This window comes from Erythrolamprus reginae, chromosome Z, assembly GCF_031021105.1.
Source record: "Erythrolamprus reginae isolate rEryReg1 chromosome Z, rEryReg1.hap1, whole genome shotgun sequence".
Classification (NCBI taxonomy): Eukaryota; Metazoa; Chordata; class Lepidosauria; order Squamata; family Dipsadidae; genus Erythrolamprus; species Erythrolamprus reginae.
In genome coordinates this window covers 147564340-147584139 of record NC_091963.1, presented here as the reverse complement: position 1 = coordinate 147584139, position 19800 = coordinate 147564340, and the positions used below count along the sequence as shown (strand labels likewise).

Here is a 19800-nt window from a genome sequence, read left to right as displayed (position 1 = left end):
ACCAGCTGCCTTTCGTGCCTGAGGAGACGACAAATTCGAATTCCGTTTTGGGCCTGAAAGCCAGCTGGGTGACTTTACATAGAAACATAGAAGTCTGACGGCAGAAAAAGACCTCATGATCCATCTAGTCTGCCCTTATACTATTTCCTGTATTTTATCTTAGGATGGATCTATGTTTATCCCAGGCATGTTTAAATTCAGTTACTGTGGATTTATCTACCACGTCTGCTGGAAGTTTGTTCCAAGGATCTACTACTCTTTCAGTGAAACAATATTTTCTCACGTTGCTTTTGGTCTCTCCCCCAACTAACTTCAGATTGTGTCCCCTTGTCCTTGTGTTCACTTTCCTATTAAAAACACTTTCCTCCTGGACCTTATTTAATCCTTTAACATATTTAAATGTTTCAATCATGTCCCCCCTTTTCCTTCTGTCCTCCAGACTATACAGATGGAGTTCATGAAGTCTTTCCTGATACGTTTTATGCTTAAGACCTTCCACCATTCTTGTAGCTCGTCTTTGGACCCCTTCAATTTTGTCTATATCTTTTTGTAGGTGAGGTCTCCAGAACTGAACACAGTATTTCAAATGTGGTCTCACCAGCATTCTATATAAGGGGATCACAATCTCCCTCTTCCAGCTTTGGGCCAATCCCTGGGGACAGTGAGTTCTAGTCCTACCTTAGGCCTGAAAGACAGCTGGGTGATTTTGGGCCAATCCCTGGGAGACAGTGAGTTCTAGTTCTGCTCTAGGCCTTGAAAATGGGCTGGCTGATTCTGGGCCAATTACAAGGAGTTGGTGAGTTCTAGTCCCACCTCAGGCCCCAAAACTGGCAAACTGTCTTCCAGCTACTCCTTCTCTCTCTCTCCGCCCAACTCATCTTGCAGGATGATTGTTGAGGAGAAAAACAATAAGGGGATAAAGTTTTGGATATGTTCCCCGCCTTATTTATCAAAGTAATAAAAAAGGCAGGTGCCAGGAAGGAAAAGGGGGGACATGATTGAAACATTTAAATATGTTAAAGGGTTAAATGAGGTCCAGGAGGGAAGTGTTTTTAATAGGAAAGTGAACACAAGAACAAGGGGACACAATCTGAGGTTAGTTGGGGGGAAGATCAAAGGCAACATGAGAAAATATTATTTTACTGAAAGAGTAGTAGATCCTTGGAACAAACTTCCAGCAGACGTGGTAGATAAATCCACAGTAACTGAATTTAAACATGCCTGGGATAAACATATATCCATTGTAAGATAAAATACAGGAAATAGTATAAGGGCAGACTAGATGGACCATGAGGTCTTTTTCTGCCGTCAGTCTTCTATGTTTCTACACAAATCAATCAATCAAAATGAACCACCTCACCTGCGGAGGGCGGGAAAGACCCTAGAAGCCATAATTGGGGCATTTTCCCATCCCATCACAACTCCTTTGCAATCTGGTGCAATTTCTCCTATTTCTATTTTCTCTTGTTTTTTTCCTAACCGCCCCCCCCCCCTTTTTCAGTGCTGATCCTTCCCGCCAGTTCCTGGAGCGTGTCAAGCCATCGATTCCCTCCTCGTGTTTTATCGGATTCCACTTAGCCCGATCAGAGTTTAAACCAGGCGAGGATTCCCTTCCCCGCTCCGCCGTCTCCCCCCTTCCACTCCCCTCGCCCGTTGCTGGATCAATGCCATTGATTTTTGCCAGTCACTTTAACGCAGGCGAGGAATTTGAGGGGGGAGAAGAGAGAGAGAGAAAACGAGAGAAACGTGGGGATTCCCATATTAAGGACTTCGATCGCTTAAAAAAAAAGAGAGAAAAACAACAGGCCGAAGTCACACGTCGTGTGTTTCCCTCGCAGATGATCCAGTCCTCAGGTTTACGACCGCTAGAGAGGCTGCCCCATCAAAGCCGTCATTCGGGACAATGTTTAAAGCAGGTCGGTCTGGTAGCCGACCCGTTTTAAGAACCTTTGGGAACGGGAGGGATTGTCATTAAGCGAATGCCGCCGTTGTTAAGCTGATCGAGTGTTTGCCAAAATCAGACGCCAACGTCGGATTTTTTCAGTAAAAGGTCACACGCAGTCAAGTCATAAATGTAGTTAGGTGGCTAAGGGCCCAAGTTGGGTCATATGACCACAGATGGTGTGTGTGTGTGTGTGTGTGTGTATGTGTGTTACTATTACCGAGTCTACAGAGAGGGGCGGCATACAAATCTAATAAATAAAATAAATAAATAAATAAATAAATAAATAAATATTTGAACTTCAAATCCAGGTTGTAATTACAGGTAGTCCTTGACTTAACAATGACAACTGAGCCTGTGCTCTCTGTCACTAAGCGAGACATTTCTCAAGTGAGTTTTGCCCCGCTTTCTTGCCACTGTCGTTGAGTGAGTCACTGCAGTTGTTAAGTGAGAAACACGGTTGTTAAGCAAATCAGGATTCCCCATTTTTGACTCTGCTCGCCAGATCGCAAAAGCGGGTCACATGACACGCCACACACTCCCAGGGCACTGCAACCGTTGCAAATATGAATCAGTTGCCGAGCATATAAATTTGGATCATGTGGCAAATGTGGACACTGCAACGGTCATTAAGTGCGAAAAATGGTCCTAATTCCCTTTTTTCCCTCAGTGCCATTGTAATGTTGAATGGTCACTAAATGAAATGTTGTAAATTGAGGCCTACCTGTAACCCGGAAGGTAGGTTCATAGTCACTAAAGCAAGCAGTCCTAAGTAGAGGACTAATTTTGGGAGTGTGAGCTGTGTTTGGGGATGAACTGCGGAAAAAGCGGATAAAAATTGGGATGGGAACCATTGTGAATCTGGTTAACAAGGTTAAACTTCAAATTCTTTTGGAAAAAAGTTTGCTTTTCTTACCCCAAGGGCGATTGGAATTAAGAACAAGCCCCAAATGTAGATTTCTTCACCCACAATTGCTATCCTACTTTTCGGCGTATAAGATGCATTCCCCCTGCCCCCCAAAAAGTGGATGCAAATTGCGGTGCATCGCATACAACAAATGTTGCCAAAGCCCCAACCACCTGCCACCTTTCGGATATTTTCAGCCTCCGTATGTCACATTTTCGGCCTCCACACTGTCCTATTTAGACCTGTTCAGGGCTGCGGGGATCGCCACAGCAAATCACCGCTGATCAGTCTCCACACGTCATGTTTTCAGCCTGTGCGCTCTCTGTTCTTGGCCTATGTGCGTCGCATTTTCAGCCTGTTCCAGGCAGGAGGGAACCTAAGACTGAGCCTAACCCTAGAACCGGCTGAAAATGCAATGCGGAAAGGTCACCAACCCGGTGTGCAGGGGCTGTAACACACCGAGGCCAAAAACGCAACGTGTGGAGGTGGCGATGGACTCTGGCGATCCTGCAGCCTGGAACAGCTAATCGGGTGTATTCCGGGCGGCCGATCCAACCGTCAATCAGCTGTTTGTGCTAAATCAGGCTGTGATAAAACTGATGAAGCTGACCAGGCTGTTTATTGCAAAGATGCCAGCCAGATGAATACTGATGGATGCTGGTAAGCAGAAGCAGATTCCCCACCCCCTTGTTTTTCTCCCCCCCCAAAAGTAGGTATGGAATCCAGAGCATTTTATACTCCAAAAAGGTTTATCCTAGCATACAAATCTAATAAATTATTATTACAGCGATCCCTCGATTTTCACAGGGGTTGCGTTCCCAGACTGCCCGCAAAAGTCAAATTTCCGCAAAGTAGAGATGCGGAAGTAAAAACACAATTTTTGGCTATGGACAGCCCAAAACTACCCCCGCGCACCCTTTTCCAAGGCCGCGCAAGGAGCCGGGCTTGAAGTTGGGGGCGGGGAGTGACGAAAGTGCGGAGGCTGGCAAAGATTGTTTTGAATGTCGGCCCCCCCTGCCCCCCCAGCGCATCCGGGCCCCTCGCTGCTACCCCCGCCCGCCCGATCCGCCCCTCTCACCGGCTTTCTTGGGGCACGGGTCCTCCTGCAGCAGCGCTGGCGGCTACGGCTTCTCGGCCTCCTCATTTGGCCGCTAGCCACTCTGAGCGCTTTGAGAAGGCCCGCCCCGCCCCTCTCGTAGTCCCTTAGCTGAGAGCGCTTTCGTCTCAGCTGTCAGCGAGGGGGCTGCAGGAGAGGCGGGGCAGGCATTCTCACACAGAGAGAGCAACAGACAGAACTAGATAGAAAGGAGGGAGAGAGAGCGAGCAAGGGGGGAGAGTGGAAGATAGAGAGAGAGAGAGAGAGAGAAATGATAGGAAAAAGGGGAGAAAAAAGAGAAATGAGAAAATGATTGAAGCAGAGAATGACGGGAAAGAGAAAGAAAGAGAGAAGTGACTCTTGGTGATGACGTATGATGTCATCGGGTGGGAAAAACCGTGGTATAGAAAAAAAAACGCGGAGTATTTTTAAATTAATATTTTTTGAAAAACCGTGGTATAGCCGTTTTGCGAAGTTTGAACCCGTGAAAATCGAGGGATCACTGTATTATTATTTTCTCCTGGGCAAGCATAAACCAGGACAGAGATTAAACAGGAAAAGGTGGCCCCCCAGCTTTATTGTTAAGAACTAATATGCTGCACAGGTTAAATGAGAGGTGGAGAGGGTGCCATTCCGAACAATTGGGGGTCTGATGACCTCAATCCTCAGTAGTGAGCTTTATCGTCTCTTGCGGAAACCTGGAGGACGAGGGAGGGAAAAGAAGGGAGCGAAAGAAAGGAAAGAAGGGAATGAATTTAGTACGGGGAAAAATTTAAACAGGAAGAGGTTGGGTTTCTATCAAGAGGCTAGATGTCAGTGAGGATCTGATATTCTCAAGGAGCAAAGGAGCTGTAGGTAATTCTTCGCCTTACAACCAGCATCCCCATCGCTAAGTAGGATGGCCGTTAAGTGAGTCACGTCCAATTTTATCACCCACCAGAATTGTGAAGTGAGCCACTGCTGTCATTAAGCTGTCATTAAGACAAACCAAGCCATCGTTAAGCAAATCCACTTTTCCTCACTATGCTGGTCAGAAGCCAACTGGACAATCGCAAAAGGCGATCGCATGATCCCAGAGAGCTTCGATGATCTTTAATATACTCTGGTTGTGAATGCCAATCCCGATCAATTTAGAGGCAACAAACCAATCCCGATCAATTTAGAGGCAGATATTGTGGGATCGATTTTGAAATTTCCTCGCTTGGCACTGGTTCCAGATTTTAAAATCTTTCCACTGAGAAGGAATCAAATTTGAGATTCCCTTTGCTTCCTAAACCAGCAGGAGACAGAACGGGAATTTGAGGCGTGGGAAGGAAGTTTGCTAAACTTCACACAAATTTTTCGATTTAAAATGAGGGAGGACAAAAACTAAAAGAGACTGTTCCCTTTTTGGTCAACACTTACCTTTTTTCTTGCCCCGTTTCGTGCTTATATTCTTCTTTCTCTTTTTGAGCGGATGAAAATCCTGTAAGGAGGAAGTGACAGAAGAGATTAGTGGAAAGAGACAAATCATAAGGGAGAGAGAAGGGAATCCCCACGTTCAGGAGATTTAACTGTTGAGTGCTTAATTAACGACAAGCCCCCCCCCCTCAACGGGAGGTTGGAATTTGATTCAATTTCACTCCCACAACTCTCTAGGCATCATGGTGTGTGTGTGCGTGTTAGCAAAACGCAGAAAATTTGAGATAAATAGACTTCAACTCTCAGAATTCCCCAAGGCCGAAAACCAGCTTGTTGGCATGCGCATGGTCGCTGGAGCTGATGTACGGCAATGCCTTGTGTGCCCTCCGACATGGCTCCGCGTGTCACCTGTGGCACATGTGCCATAGGTTCGCCATCACAGCTCTAGACCAATCACCAGAGATCAGGGAGTGCTAGCCCCGCCTTAAGAATGAAAGAGGGCTGGATAACTTTAAGCCAGTGATGGCGAACATTTTTTCCCCTCGTGTGCACTATCGCACATGCGTGATACCCACAATTCAATGCCAAGGGAAGCTGAAAACAGTGTTCCCTGCCCCCTGGAGGCTAAAAATGGCCTGCTTCCCAATTTCTGGAGGGCCCAGTAGGCTCGTGTTTCGCCCTCTCCAGGCTCCAAAGGCTTCACTGGAGGTGCGGGAGGGTAAAAACGCCCTCCCTCATCCTCTCAGAGGCTCCCTGGAAGCCAAAAACGCCCTCCCAGAACCTCTGTGTGAGCCAAAAATCAGCTGTCTGGCACATGCATTCAAGCTGGAGCTGAGCTACGGCAACAGGTCATGTACCAGCAGATATGGCTCCATGTGCCACTTGTGGCATCCGTGCCATAGGTTCGCCATCACTGCTCTAAGCCAATCACCAGGAGATGATGAGTTTTAGTCTCATCTTAGCACAACAGCCAGTTGGGTGATTTTGGCCCAATCACCCACGACAGTAACATCTAGTCCCATCTCAAGCACAAAAGTCTATCTCATTGATCTCCAACCTTGGCCAACCTTTAAGACTTGTGGACTTCAGTTCTCAGAAATCCTCAGCCAACAAAGCTGACTGAGGGATTTTGGGAATTGAAGTCCACAAGAGGCCATCCCTGGTCTATCTGGATGACTTTGCCCCAGTCCCTCCCTCTCAGACAACCCACTTCGCAGGGTGAGTTATTGTTTGGGGGGGGGGAAAGAAGTGTTGAATATTTACCCCACCTTGAGCTACTAATAAAGTAATTAAATATCTCCAATAACCAAGAGGACACAAGACCATCAAGGAGTTTATGGTACACGGTATTCAGGTGTTGGATTTTGGTCGGCTCAAACCAGTTTGGGCGAACCAGATTTATTTATTTATTTATTTATTGGATTTATATGCCACCCCTCTCCGCAGACTCGGGGAGGCTAACAACAGTAATAAAACAGCATATAATAATAATCCAATACTAAAAACAGTTAAAAACCCATTATTATAAAAGCCAAACATACACACACATATACCATGGATAAAATTATAGAGGCCTAGGGGAAAGAGTATCTCAGTTTCCCCATGCCTGGTGGCAGAGGTGGGTTTTACGCAGCTTACGAAAGGCAAGGAGGGTGGGGGCAATTCTAATCTCTGGGGGGAGTTGGTTCCAGAGGGCCGGGGCCGCCACAGAGAAGGCTCTTCCCCTGGGTCCCGCCAAGCTACATTGTTTAGGTGACGGGACCCATTCAATTTTAACCTGGTTCAATGAACCCGTTGTTACAAGGACTGGCTGACTACCCCCGCCCCTCCCAGGAGTCTCCATGTGTCCCATTTTGGATGCCAGGTAAGTGCAGGGCCCATGTGGAGTCTCGGAGGGCCTAAAACGGGCCTATTGGAAGTCCAGAAATAGGCCCATTTCCAGCCTCCAGCGGGTTTCCAGAGCCCAGGGGAAGCAGTTTTCGGTCTCCTGGTGGCCTCTAGTCTCAAAGGGCAGAAAATGGGCCTACCGGAAGTCCAGAAACAGGCCCATTTCCAGCCTCCAGAACCCGGGAGAGGCGACTTTCACCCTCCTATTGGCTCCAACAGCCCCTGGAGTCTTGGACTACGGAAAACAGGCCTACTGGAAGTCTAGAAACAGGGCCATTTCTGACCTGCAGAGGATCTCCAGAGCCTGGGTGAGTTGTTTTTCATCCTCCTGGTGGCTCTAGGAAAGCATCTGGAGTGTCAGAGGGCCAAAAACAGGCCTACCGGAAGTCCAGGAGGAGGCCCATTTCCTGCCCTCCAGAGCCCGGGAGGGTGCCGTTTTCGTCCTCCTGTTGGCTCCAACAGCCTCCGAAGTCACGGAGGGTGGAAAACAGGCCTACCGGAAGTACTGGAAGTCTGGAAACTCCAGAGGACCTCTGGTAACCGGCGATGGCCTAGAGGTTTGAGGAAAGCCTCCAGAGCTTGGGGAGGGGGAAAACACCCTCCTCCCGCATCCCGGGGTGGAAAAATCTGAGTAGGCCACATCCCCATAGCAACTGGACATCAAACGGGCAGCTAAATATTTTCAATTCCAACCCTGCATGCATCCCAATATTCATGCAATTTCCCCCTCCCTGCCTATCACGGCTCCCTTGTGTTGAGCCACTTTCCCCATTTCTTTTATTTATTTATTTATTTATTTATTTATTTATTTGTTAGATTTGTAGGCCGCCCCTCTCCATAGAGTTGGGGCGGCTAACAACAGTAAAAAGACAATATGAACAAATCTAATATTAAAAGTAATGTTAAAAACCCCAATTTAAGAAACCAATCATACATACAGACATACCAAGCATAAATTTTATAAGCCTAGGGGGAAGGGAGTACCTCAATTCCCCCATGCCTGACGACAGAGGTGGGTTTTAAGGAGCTTACGAAAGGCAAGGAGGGTGGGGGCAACTCTGATCTCTGGGGGGAGTTGGTTCCAGAGGGTCGGGGCCACCACAGAGAAGGCTCTTCCCCTGGACCCCGCCAAACGACATTGTTTAGTCGACGGGACCCGGAGAAGGCCAACTCTGTGGGACCTAACTGGTCGCTGGGATTCGTGCGGCAGAAGATGGTCTCGGAGGTATTCTGGTCGGATGCCATGAAGGGCTTTATAGGTCATAACCAACACTTTCTTGCCCTGTCACTAACCCACAAGGGGGGGAGGATGCCTTTCAGACCCCCCACCAAACCCTTCCCTATCTCAACGATTAAGTCAGATACAATAAACTCACTTCTCCTGGAGAAGGGGTGGTCCCCGTGAGGGCGCTGATGTCCCCGAAGTGGGTGAGGGAGTTGAGCTGGGAGCTGAAGGCCCCTCCTCGTCTACGGCGGGCTTTCTCCTTGCGGGTCACGTTGAGACGGACCATCATGCTTTCTTCGTAGTTGGTCCTGCGGTGGACGAGATGACGCGACAGGTTCGGAAAAGCCCAGGCAAACCAATGCAGCAAGGCATCGCGTTCCAAAGGTAGACTGTGTCTGCCTCTGGAGGCTCCGCCGAGTACCACTGAGATTCCTTGCTTTAAAATCTGCCCTTCCATTCCTTTCCATTAGGCCCTTCCATGGGGCTCTCTCTCTCTCCTATCAGAGCCTGGGCCTTCCAATCTATAAAGCAGTGTTTCCCAAACTTGGCAACTTGAAGATATTTGGACTTCAACTCACAGAATTCCCCAGCCAGCATTTGCTGGCTGGGGAATTCTGGGAGTTGAAGTCCAGATATCTCCAAGTTGCCAAGGTTGGGAAACACTGCTATAAAGCTTCTAACTTTTCCAATTTGGCCAGAAAACTCAGAATTTCCCCGTTCGTCCTCTCAAGCCCAAATATATTTTGGAAATTTTGAACCTTGAGTGTTTTGTCTGGAGACGAGAACCATAGAATATTTTTTGCTAAAGGAAGTTTAGCCCAGCATTATGCTCAACCCTCCTGGAAGCACAGGTGGTCTACTGGTTAAGATGCCAGGAGATGAGAATTCTAGTCCAGCCTTAGGCATGAAAGCTGACTGGTGTAAGTTTGAGCCAATCGCCAGGAGACAGTGAGTTCTAGTCCTGCCCTAGGCACAAAAGCCGCTGGGTGACTTTGTACCAATCACTGTGAGGTGCTGAGTTCTAGTCCCACCTTAGGAGAAAAGTGGAGAAAAAAACCATTATTATATTATATTACATATTTCTGCTGCAGGCAGAATCAATGTCGCACAATGTTGGAAACACAAGGATGTATCAACTGAAAATATAATAATCAAGAAAAAAATTGATTGTGCTAGATAAAATGACAAATGGAATTAAATGAAAAGGAGGATTTGGAATACTATGAAATTTGAAACACCTTTTACGACTGGCTTGAAAAGGGGAAACAAAATTAAACTTGTAAACATTTAATTTAGTGGTGTGTGAGCCACTCTTAACTGTTTTAAATTAATATAACTTAATTATATTAAGTTTATATTGTTATATTAAGTTAACTTGGTTAATTGTATTGTAAAAAATATAATCAATGAAGTAAATAATGAAGAATGTTAACAAAAAATATAGAATTATGTTAATTATAGAAATTACATAAACAGGAATTTACCGTAGATATAAATGGCTGTATGATAACCCTAGTGGTTAGAAAGTGTAGGTCTATGTATGTCAATGTATTGTTTGGTTTTGTTTCTTTTCTGTTTTCTTTTCTGTTGTTTTTAAATGTAAACAACTAAATAAAAATCATTTTTTTTTATAAAAAGGGATGGAAAGCTAGGAGGGTGAAGGAATATTACATGTGTTCATCACCCGGAATTATTTGTAAGGACCTAAACAAATACTGTGGTACCTTGTCTTACGATCGCCTCTTCATACGAACTTTTCGAGATATGAACCCAATGTTTAAGACTTTTTTTGCCTCTTCTTCCGAACTATTTTCCCCTTACGAACCCAAGCCGCCGTCGCCGGCGGGATGCCTCACCTCCAGACTTCTGTTGCCAGCCGAACCACTGGGATTCTCCTGAGGCTCCCCTCGCTGGGAATCCCCGCCTCTGGACTTCCGTTGCCAACCGAAGCGCCCGTTCTTGCACTGTTGGGATTCCCCCTCGCCTCCCCTCGCTGGGATTCCCTTCATGTTTGCCGGCGCTGCTTTGAATCCCAGCGAGGGGAGCCGAGGGGAAACCCCAGCAGCACAAGAACGAGCACTTCAGCTGGCAACGGAAGTTTGGAAGTGGGGATTCCCAGCGGAACAAGGTAAAAGGGGTGACTTTTGGGATGGGGTTGCATGCATTGTTTGCTTTTACATTGATTCCTATGGGGAAAATTACTTTTCTACTTACGAACCTGGTCACGGAACGAATTAAGTTTGTAAGACGAGGTACCACTGTATATAAAATCCCCCCCTTCCACTCCCCTTCCTTCTGAGCAAGGATGCTAATGGCCACGCCCTCTTCACCCCTTGTCGGACCCTTCTCTCCTTCCTCACTAACCGATGCTCATCTTCCCGGTTCTGACGGGCCGTGTGAGCCTGATGCCCTTCCCGGATCTCTTCCGGCGCATCGGAATACTGTTCCTTCAGCTCCCGGATGATGGAGCTGCTAAGGGCTCGCTTCTTGGCTTGTTCCACCATCTTCTTCTCTTTCTCCATCTCGGTTTCATCTACGAGAGATAACATAGTCGTGTCAGATAAAGCAACCTGGCTTGTGTTTTCTTATGTCATGACTTAAAGGTGGCATTCAGCCGGTTCCGACGAACCAGCAGCGGAAATTTTGAGTAGTTCGAAGACCCGACAAATACCACCTTTGCCTAGCTCTGCCCCCATCTATTCGCTGCCTCCTGATTGGCTGGTCTTCTTTTGTTGCCCTGCACAGGCGAATGGGGGGGGGGGCATGGAAATCAGGTTAGTGGGTTGAGGAAGGAATGGGGATTTTGCAGTATCCTTCCGGTAATTAAAAAATTCTAATCCCACCCACTGGTCACAAAGCCAAACGACGCCAATCCCTCCCTTTATGCCACCTGGTTTCATTCTTACTGTAATGAACGGGAACCAGGCGAGGCGGGATGTATTTCCGGATGCCTCCTTTGGAAGTCTCTCTCCCAGCACTCTTAGCAGTACCACCACCACCGGCCTCTTCTTCCTCTTCATCGCCTTCCGAGTCACTGAGCTGGGAACGGGACGAGAGAATTGCCATGAATTTGGTTCCAATTTGAGAGTAGATGAACGTTTCTTCATCTGGGCGACTTTAAGAGGTGGATACTTCAACTCCCAGAATTCCTCAGGCAGCGGGTAGACTGCAACGCTCGGCCTTCTATCCAGCCAGCGTTTTGTGGGCTTAAAACTGCCACACTTTGGACCTAGCATCAGGAGATAGTGAATTCTAGTCCTGTTTTAGACATGAAAGACGGCTGGGTGACTTTGAGCCTATCGCCAGGAGATGGTGAGTTCTAGTCCTGCCTTAGACATGAAAGATGGCTGGGTGATTTTGGATAAATCACCAGGGGACTGGGAGTTCTAGTCCCAGATTAGATATGAAAGTGGGCTGGGTGACTTTGGGCCAATCACCAGGAAACTGGGAGCTCTAGTCCCGCCTTAGACATGAAAGCGGGCTGAGTAAATGGGCCAATCACAAGAGACAGTGAGCTCTAGTTCCGCATTAGACATGAAAGGCGACTTGGTGAATTTGAGCCAATCACCAGGAGACTGGGAGTTCTAGTCCCACCTTAGACAGGCCCCAGGTAAGGCTATACAGGAAGTCCTCAACTTATGACTGCGACTAAGCCTCATAATTTGTTTTAAGGAAGATATCTGATAACAGAGCTTTGCCCCATTTTTGACCTTCCTTGCCACAGCTGTGAAGTGAATCAATGCAGTTGCTACATTAGTAACCTGGTTGTTAAGTGAATCCAGTTTCCCCATTGATTCTGCTTGTCGGAAGGTTGCAAACCGTGATCCCATGACCCCGGGATTCTGTGACTGTCACAAACAAGCGCATCAAGCATCTCGATTCTGATCATATGACCGTCGGGATGCCGCAACGATCGTCCAGTGTGAAAAACAGTCCCGAGTGGCATTTTTAAGTGCCGTTGTAAGTCGAACAGTCACTAAAGGAACCATTGTAAATCAAGGTTCTTTTCTTTTCCTCTTACCTTGCTGACCAAGTTATCTGGATTCGGTTTGTACTTCAATGGATCGTCGTCAGCTAGAAAGATAAGAGTGGAAACCACAGAAAACTGGTTAAGGTGGCTCTTCTGAAGGGTCCAATTCGGAGCTGGTATTCAGCTGGTTCGCACTGGTTCGGGCAAACCGGTAGTAGCAACCTCCACCCACCCACTATGCCAGAGGTCCTCAAACTTTTTAAAACAAGGGCCAATTCAGTCCTTCAGACTGTTGGGTGCCTAGACTGGCTGGGTGGGCGTGGTTAGGTGGGCATGGCCCATTTAACAGTCCATTAGACATTGCACACAAATTAAACTTTCATTTGTTTTGCTCCCGCTGTGTGTGTGTTTTATTTGCTTTTGTTTGCAATGTTGCTCTTTTGGTTGATTTTTCTTTTTATTACCTCATTTTTTTCAATTGTTTAGGAGTCGAGTGATCGGCTTCAGGAAACTAAATCTAGCAGCAATTCTTCTCAGCCCCAAGGAGCTTGAGAAATCTCTCTCTCTTTTTCTGTCTCTCCCTCCCTTTCTTTCATATTTTTCTTTCTGTCTGTCTATGTCTCTTCCTTTTCCTTTCTTTTTCTCTTTCTTTCTCCTTTTGTTTTTTCTCTCACCCTTTCTTTTTTCTGTTTCTTTCTCTTTCTGTCCTTCCTTTTCTTTCTCTCTCTCTCCCTTTCTATTTTCTCTCTCTCTCTCTTCTTTCTTTCTATTTTCTTCCTTTCTCTTTCTTCTTTTCTTTCTTTCTCTCTGTGTATTCTTGAGGTGTGGGTGATAAAAAAGGGGACCTGTTTTCACCATCCCTACCTCCAGCAGCATCCTGCAGGCAAAAACAGGCCCATTTTTCTCCCCCAGAAACGGGATGGTTTTGCCCATTTTTTGACCTCCTGGGGCATCTGTGCACCCTATTTCTCACCTCTCCTGCCTCCAGCAGCACTCTGCAGGCCAAAATTGGTGGCCTTATACCTTTAGGTTCCAGCCTCCGGGGCTTACAAAGGAACCGCCCCCACCCTCCTTGCCTTTCGTAAGTTACTGAAGACCCACCTATGCCGTCAGGCATGGAGTACTTGAGGCATCCCCAGGCTAATGTGATTTACTTATATATGGTATGATTGAACTGTATGGTTTTTAATGACATGGGTTTTTAGATGTTGTATTTAAGTATTGGATTTGCCACATTGTTTATCGCTGTTGTGAGCCGCTCCAAGTCTTCGGAGAGGGGCAGCATACAAATCTAATAAATATTAATTTAAAATAATACAGTGATCCCCCGAGTTTCACGATCCCGATCATTGCGAAAGGCTATATCGCGATTTTTCCACCCGATGACGTCACTCCCTTCCTTTCTCATCTTTCTTTCTCTCTCTCTTTCTCTATCTTGCTTCTTCCTCTCTCACACTCTCTTCCTCCCTCTCTCATCTCTTTCTTTCCTTCTCTCTCTTTCTCTATCTCTCCCCCTCTTGCTCTCGAGCGGCAAGCGAGCAGCCGGGCGGGCGGGCGAACGGGCAAGCGAGCAGGCGAACGGGCAAGCGAGCGGCCGGGCGAGCGGGTGACGGGCAAGCGGCAAGCGAGCGGGCAAACGGGCAAGCGGCCGGGCGAGCGGGTGACGGGCAAGCGGCAAGCGAGCAGGCGGGTGGGCAAGCGGCCGGCCAGGCGAGCGGGTGACGGGCAAGCGATCTTGGGGTTTCCCCTTTGCCTGGGCGGCGGGAAGACCCAGGGAAGGTTCCTTCGGCCGCCCAACAGCTGATCTGCTCCGCAGCGCGGCAGCAGCGAGGAGCCGAAGATGGGGTTTCCCCGTTGCCTGGGCAACGGGGAAACCCCATCTTCGGCTCCTCGCTGCTGCCGCGTTGCGGAGCAGATCAGCTGTTGGGCGGCCGAAGGAACCTTCCCGGGTCTTCCCCGCCGCCCACACTCAAACTCCACCATCTGCACATGTGCGGCCATGGAAAAAGGGGCGCGCAAGCGCAGATGGTGTTTTTATTTCCGCACCACTACATCCCGAAATATCGATTATTGCGAGGGGTCTTGGAACGGAACCCTCGCGATAATCGGGGGATCACTGTAATAATAACTCCTCTGCGCTGCTGAAGGGTGAGTGGAATGATGTGGGCAGAGCAGCATGGGCTGGATTTAATGGCTTCAGCAGCCCGTAGTTTGAGGACCTATGCACTGTGCCATCCAATTTAGGCACGTTTTGAAGTGGTGCGCAGGCATGCATGCCTTGCGCACAAACAAAGCGCATGCATAACACACCATGCACAACACACTTACATTTGCAGACTGGTAGGGAAAGTAACTGAACCCAGTTGTACCACCCCACCCCTCCAAATCCCTCATGACTTACCCAGCCCCCCAGTAACAACCGCCTTCACCAGTTTGTCCACCTGGTATTTCAATTTCTGCTCAATCGGACGCATTTTCTCCAGCACCTGCGCATACACATACACACCAAAAAAAACCACAGCTTATTGAAAAAATAAACCGGCTTTTCTTTAATTCAGTCATAAAATGTCATTGGGTCCCATGGGGCTTCGTCAAGAGATATGAGAGCTTATCAAGAAAAGGACATTTTTCTGTGCTCTACCAAATTATTCTATTTAAATGCATAACGGTTTTTCAACCAGGGCAGCTTTTAATTAATGGGTGGACCTCAACTCCCAGAATTCCACATCCATTTATTTTCAAGTTACCAAGGTTCCTAACAGTTATATTGGCTGGGGAACTCTGGGAGTTGAAGTCCACCCATCTTCAAGTTACTAAGGTTCCTAAGAGCCATATTGGCTGGGGAACTCTGGGAGTTGAAGTCCATCCATCGTAAAGCTAAAGGGCCAAGGTAGATCTCCCTGCAAGAAGTCTAAGGTTACCAAGCTTCCTAAAAGCTACATTGGCTGGAGATGGTCCACCCATCTTCAAGTTAATAAGATTCCTAACAGCTATTTTGGCTGTGGAATTCTGGGAGATGAAGTTTACCCATCTTCAAGTTACTAAGGTTCCTAACAGCCATATTGGCTGGGGAACTCTGGAAGTTGAAGTCCACCATCTTCAAGTTACTAAGGTTCCTAACAGCCATATTGGCTGGGGAACTCTGGGAGTTGAAGTCCACCATCTTCAAGTTACTAAGGTTCCTAACAGCCATATTGGCTGGGGAACTCTGGGAGTTGAAGTCCACCCATCGTAAAGCTAAAGGGCCACATAGATCTCCCTGCAAGAAGTCCGGGATGGGCTCGTACCGTCCGTGTTTCCACCAACCGCAGCAAAGCAGGGTGGTTGGCCACAGAATGTCCTGAGGTCTTCTCCAACATCAAGTGGGCGAGGTCTTGGATGTAGAGGAGGAGGAGATGATCCTTCACTTCCAGGAAACTGAGGCCCTGATGGGAAGGAACCAGAGGGAAGTTTTACGACCTTGAGTGGTAAACTCAGCAAACAGAACTGAGGTATGTGAGATGCCACCACAGATGGTGAAAGATATCTGGCGTGGATACAGTCGGAGGAGAATTGACTGCAGAGGTCTTGCAGATAATTGAAAGTTCATGGTAGAAGCAGAATGAAGATAGTCCTTGACTTACAACAATTCATTTAGCGACATTTAGCCCCAAAGTTACGATGGCAATGAAAAAAGTGATCTACGACCATTTATTTAGCACATACAGCTGTTTGCAATCTCTCTATAGTCACATAATCAACATTCAGATGCTCAGCAACCGACTCATATTTATGACGGCTCCAGCATCCCTGGGGGTCACACAATCCCCTTTCGCGACCTTCCGACCAGCAAAACCAAAGGGAAAGCCAGATTCACTTAACGACTGGGTTACTGCCTTAACAGCCGCAGGAATTCGCTTAACAACTGTGGGAAGAAAGGTCGTAAAATGGGCCAAGCTCGCTGAACGAACACTGAGCTAAATGGTGGGCATAAGTCAAGGACTGCCCGCATTGGCCCCACCACCTGTCACGATTTGTTTAATGATTTACCTTTTCAGTGGGGTATTCTCCAGCTCTTATCTTCTGCGTTAAATGTTGTACATGGCGAGTAACTGCAACCACCTGTATCAACAAAGGAGAATATTTATAGCTCAGAGTTGAAATGAGGGGTCTCTGAGCTTGGTTGTTTTCTCGCAGACCGAAGTTGGTATTCAACCGATTGGGGCAAACTGGTAGTAGCCATCAGTGAGTGGAGGCTGCTCACCCGCCCCAGCGCTATGCCATTTTATCTAGGCAATTTTGAAGTCGTGCGTATGTGCGCAATCACCACACGTGAGTGAAGCACATGTGCAGAAATCCATATGCATGCGACGTAGGGGCACATGGAAGCAAAGAGAGAATACGGAAGGCTGTGTTCATGCGCCAAAGGGGCATGTCCGAGCAAAGAGAGAATGCAGAAGGCTGTGCACATGTGCTGAAGGGGTGTGTAAGAGTGAAGAGAGTGCATGGAAGATCATGAGCATGTGCTGAAGGGGAGCGTGCGAGCGAACACACACACACACGAACACACATTTGCAAACTGGACACATTACAAGAAGTGAATAACAGGTCTGTTGTGGATGTTTCATTACCCAATTAGATAACATCAACAGTGGTGGTAAGGAGTGCTATTTTAATGTACAGTGTTCCCTCGATTTTCGTGGGGGATGCGTTCCAAGACCACCCGCGAAAGTCGAATTTCCGCAAAGTAGAGATGCGGAAGTAAACACACTATTTTTGGCTATGAACAGTATCACAAGCCTTCCCTTAACACTTTAAACCCCTAAATTACAATTTCCCATTCCCTTAGCAACCATTTAGATTATTACTCACCATGTTTATTTATTAAAGTTTATTTAAAAATATTTATTAAAGGCAGATGAAAGTTTGGGGATGACATATGGTGTCATCGGGCAGGAAAAACCGTAGTATAGGGGGGAGAAACTGCAAAGTATTTTTTAATTAATATTTTTGAAAAATCGTGGTATAGACTTTTTGCGAAGTTCGAATCCGCGAAAATCGAGGGAACACTGTAAACTGAATATGAACTGACGGCGAACAGCATTCACCAGCACTGACGATGTTACTCAGTGGGGTAATGAAACATCTGCCAAAAAAAGACAAGCGAGCTCAGAAATCACCAAGAAGAGCCCCAACGAAAGAAGGAAGGAAGACGCAAAATCAGAGAAGAGGAGAGAAGAAACACTGCCAACGGCAAAAGCTGGAACAGGGCCAAACATTTAGGTAAACAAGAAAAATATAATCTTTCTCTCACCTGTTCTTGGAGAGATTTGAACAGGGTCAGGGCTGCTGGTAAGTCAGCTTCCACGATTTCCTGCAACCGAGAAGAAAACACAGTAAGTATTTTCATTTCAGTAAGTAAATACAGTATCCATAAAATAAGGATTGTACAGTATCCATGCCACGACACGTTTAGGTAGTGATTGCTGCAAAAGGGGTCCAAACTAAGTTCTGGGTACATATGCAGTCTCATGTGTATGTTTTCACTGTAATCTTACATGCTTGACAAAATAAATAACATAAACAAGCAAACCAACATACAGAAATCGCTGCAACTGAATTTAAATCAGTTGTATCACCAACAGGTCCATTGATTATGGAGGATAAAGGAGGAGAGGAGAAAGAATGAATGAATAAAGGAAAGAGAGGAGTGGAAGAAAAGAATGAATGGAGAAAAAGAGAGAAGAATTGATAGAGAAAAAAGAGGAGAGGAAGAAAAGAATGAATGGAGAAAAAGAGAAGAATGGATAGAGAAAAAAGAGAGGAAGAAAAGAATGAATAGAGAAAAAGAAGAGGTAAAATGAAGAGAACTCCTACCCTCAAAACATTGCACTGCACATCAAGACAACTAGACACAAGAACAGTTTTTTCCCAGAACGCCATCACTCTGCTAAAGAAATAATTCCATCACCATTGTCAAACTATTCACTAAGGTTGCATTACTATTAATAGTCTTCTCATGATTCCTATCACCCATCTTTTCCCGCTTATGACTGTAACTTGTTGCTTGTATTCTTAAGATTTTTATTAATACTGATTGTTTCTTCATTGCTTATTTGACCCCTATGACAATCATTAAGTGTTGTACCTCATGATTATTGACAAATGTATCTTTTTCTTTTATGTACGCTGAGAGGAAATGCACCAAAGACAAATTCCTTATGTGTCCAATCACACTTGGCCAATAAAGAATTCTATCTATCTATGTATCGGAAAAAAGAGGTGAGGAAGAAAAGAAAAAATAGAAGAAAAAGAGAGGAGTGGAAGAAAGGAATAGAGAAAAGAGGACAGTTGTGGAAGGACACTCATGCACACACAAATGACTCATAGACATGCACATGCATACCAATACACAAATACATTACAATGCACGCATTAATATTAATTACATTATTAATTGCATATGTAATATAATTAACAACTACATTACAATGCATTGCATTAATCTGCATTGTAATTAATAATCACATTATAATATATTATATTAATATAGAGTATAATTAATATAGAGTATAATTGATAATTACGTTAATATATATTATAATTAATAATTACATTAAATATAACATCTTAAATTAAAGAGACTCAATTCTGCCCAGACCAGACGCTCAGGGATAAAAAGCATCTGCTCAAACAAAAGGCATTCTCGAGCTTTCCTTCCAAGCACACCCGCTCACCCGCGTGTCCATCAATTCAGACGACGGAGACTGCAGGTCCGCCATCGCTCCGACAACCCACGTGGAAAAGTCGCTTTAGTTCCTCGCCGGGAGAAATCCCGCCCTCTTCAAGCAAGGCGTCCAATACGGGAGCACGTCCGCCTCTCTAGCATAGACCTTTAGCCAATCGTCGAGCGACGCGGAAGCTTCGCAGCCAATCATGTCGAAGTCTAGCGAGGTTTGTTTTTTTTTTAAAGCAGCCGATGGAAGTTTTTGTTAAAAGACGGTCTCTTCGCTTCTTTGACTAAGGTAAATAGCCAATCGCGCTTAAGAGCCCACCTCCTGCGGAATAGATGTGACCAACGAAGGGAAAGAGGCGGGCCCTACCGTTAGTAAACGACCAGTCAGGAACATCGAAAGAGTTATACTGTAAACAGATTTTTGCCGAATCCTTGCCTCGTTGATTCTTAACAGCCTATCAGAATTTGAAGCTGGCCTTCCGTGAACTTTTGGTCCAATCAACGAAATCCTTTTATTCTTACAAACTTCATGGATGTATTTTTTTTCAGTATGGCATCCTTCTTTATGATAAATTATATTATAGAGAGCCTCTTTTTCCATTTCTAAGTAATAGATATCATGGAAGTCACCCCCCCCCAAAAGACTTGTTCTGTTCT

The 19800-nt window shown here is 46.2% G+C and overlaps 1 protein-coding gene across 1 annotated transcript; it reads right to left on the bottom strand.

The window, feature by feature from the left end:
* Window positions 1–4492: 4492 nt before the first annotated feature.
* On the bottom strand, window positions 4493–19248 carry NGDN (neuroguidin). Its single transcript, XM_070767071.1, has 11 exons — window positions 19145–19248; window positions 17722–17781; window positions 16458–16529; window positions 15716–15853; window positions 14830–14914; window positions 12480–12532; window positions 11365–11497; window positions 10823–10991; window positions 8610–8766; window positions 5350–5410; window positions 4493–4643 (listed from the first exon to the last, which is right to left on the bottom strand). The coding sequence occupies exons 1-11, from the start codon at window positions 19187–19189 to the stop codon at window positions 4624–4626; spliced, it is 993 nt and encodes a 330-aa protein (XP_070623172.1). The 5' UTR covers window positions 19190–19248; the 3' UTR covers window positions 4493–4623.
* Window positions 19249–19800: the final 552 nt, after the last annotated feature.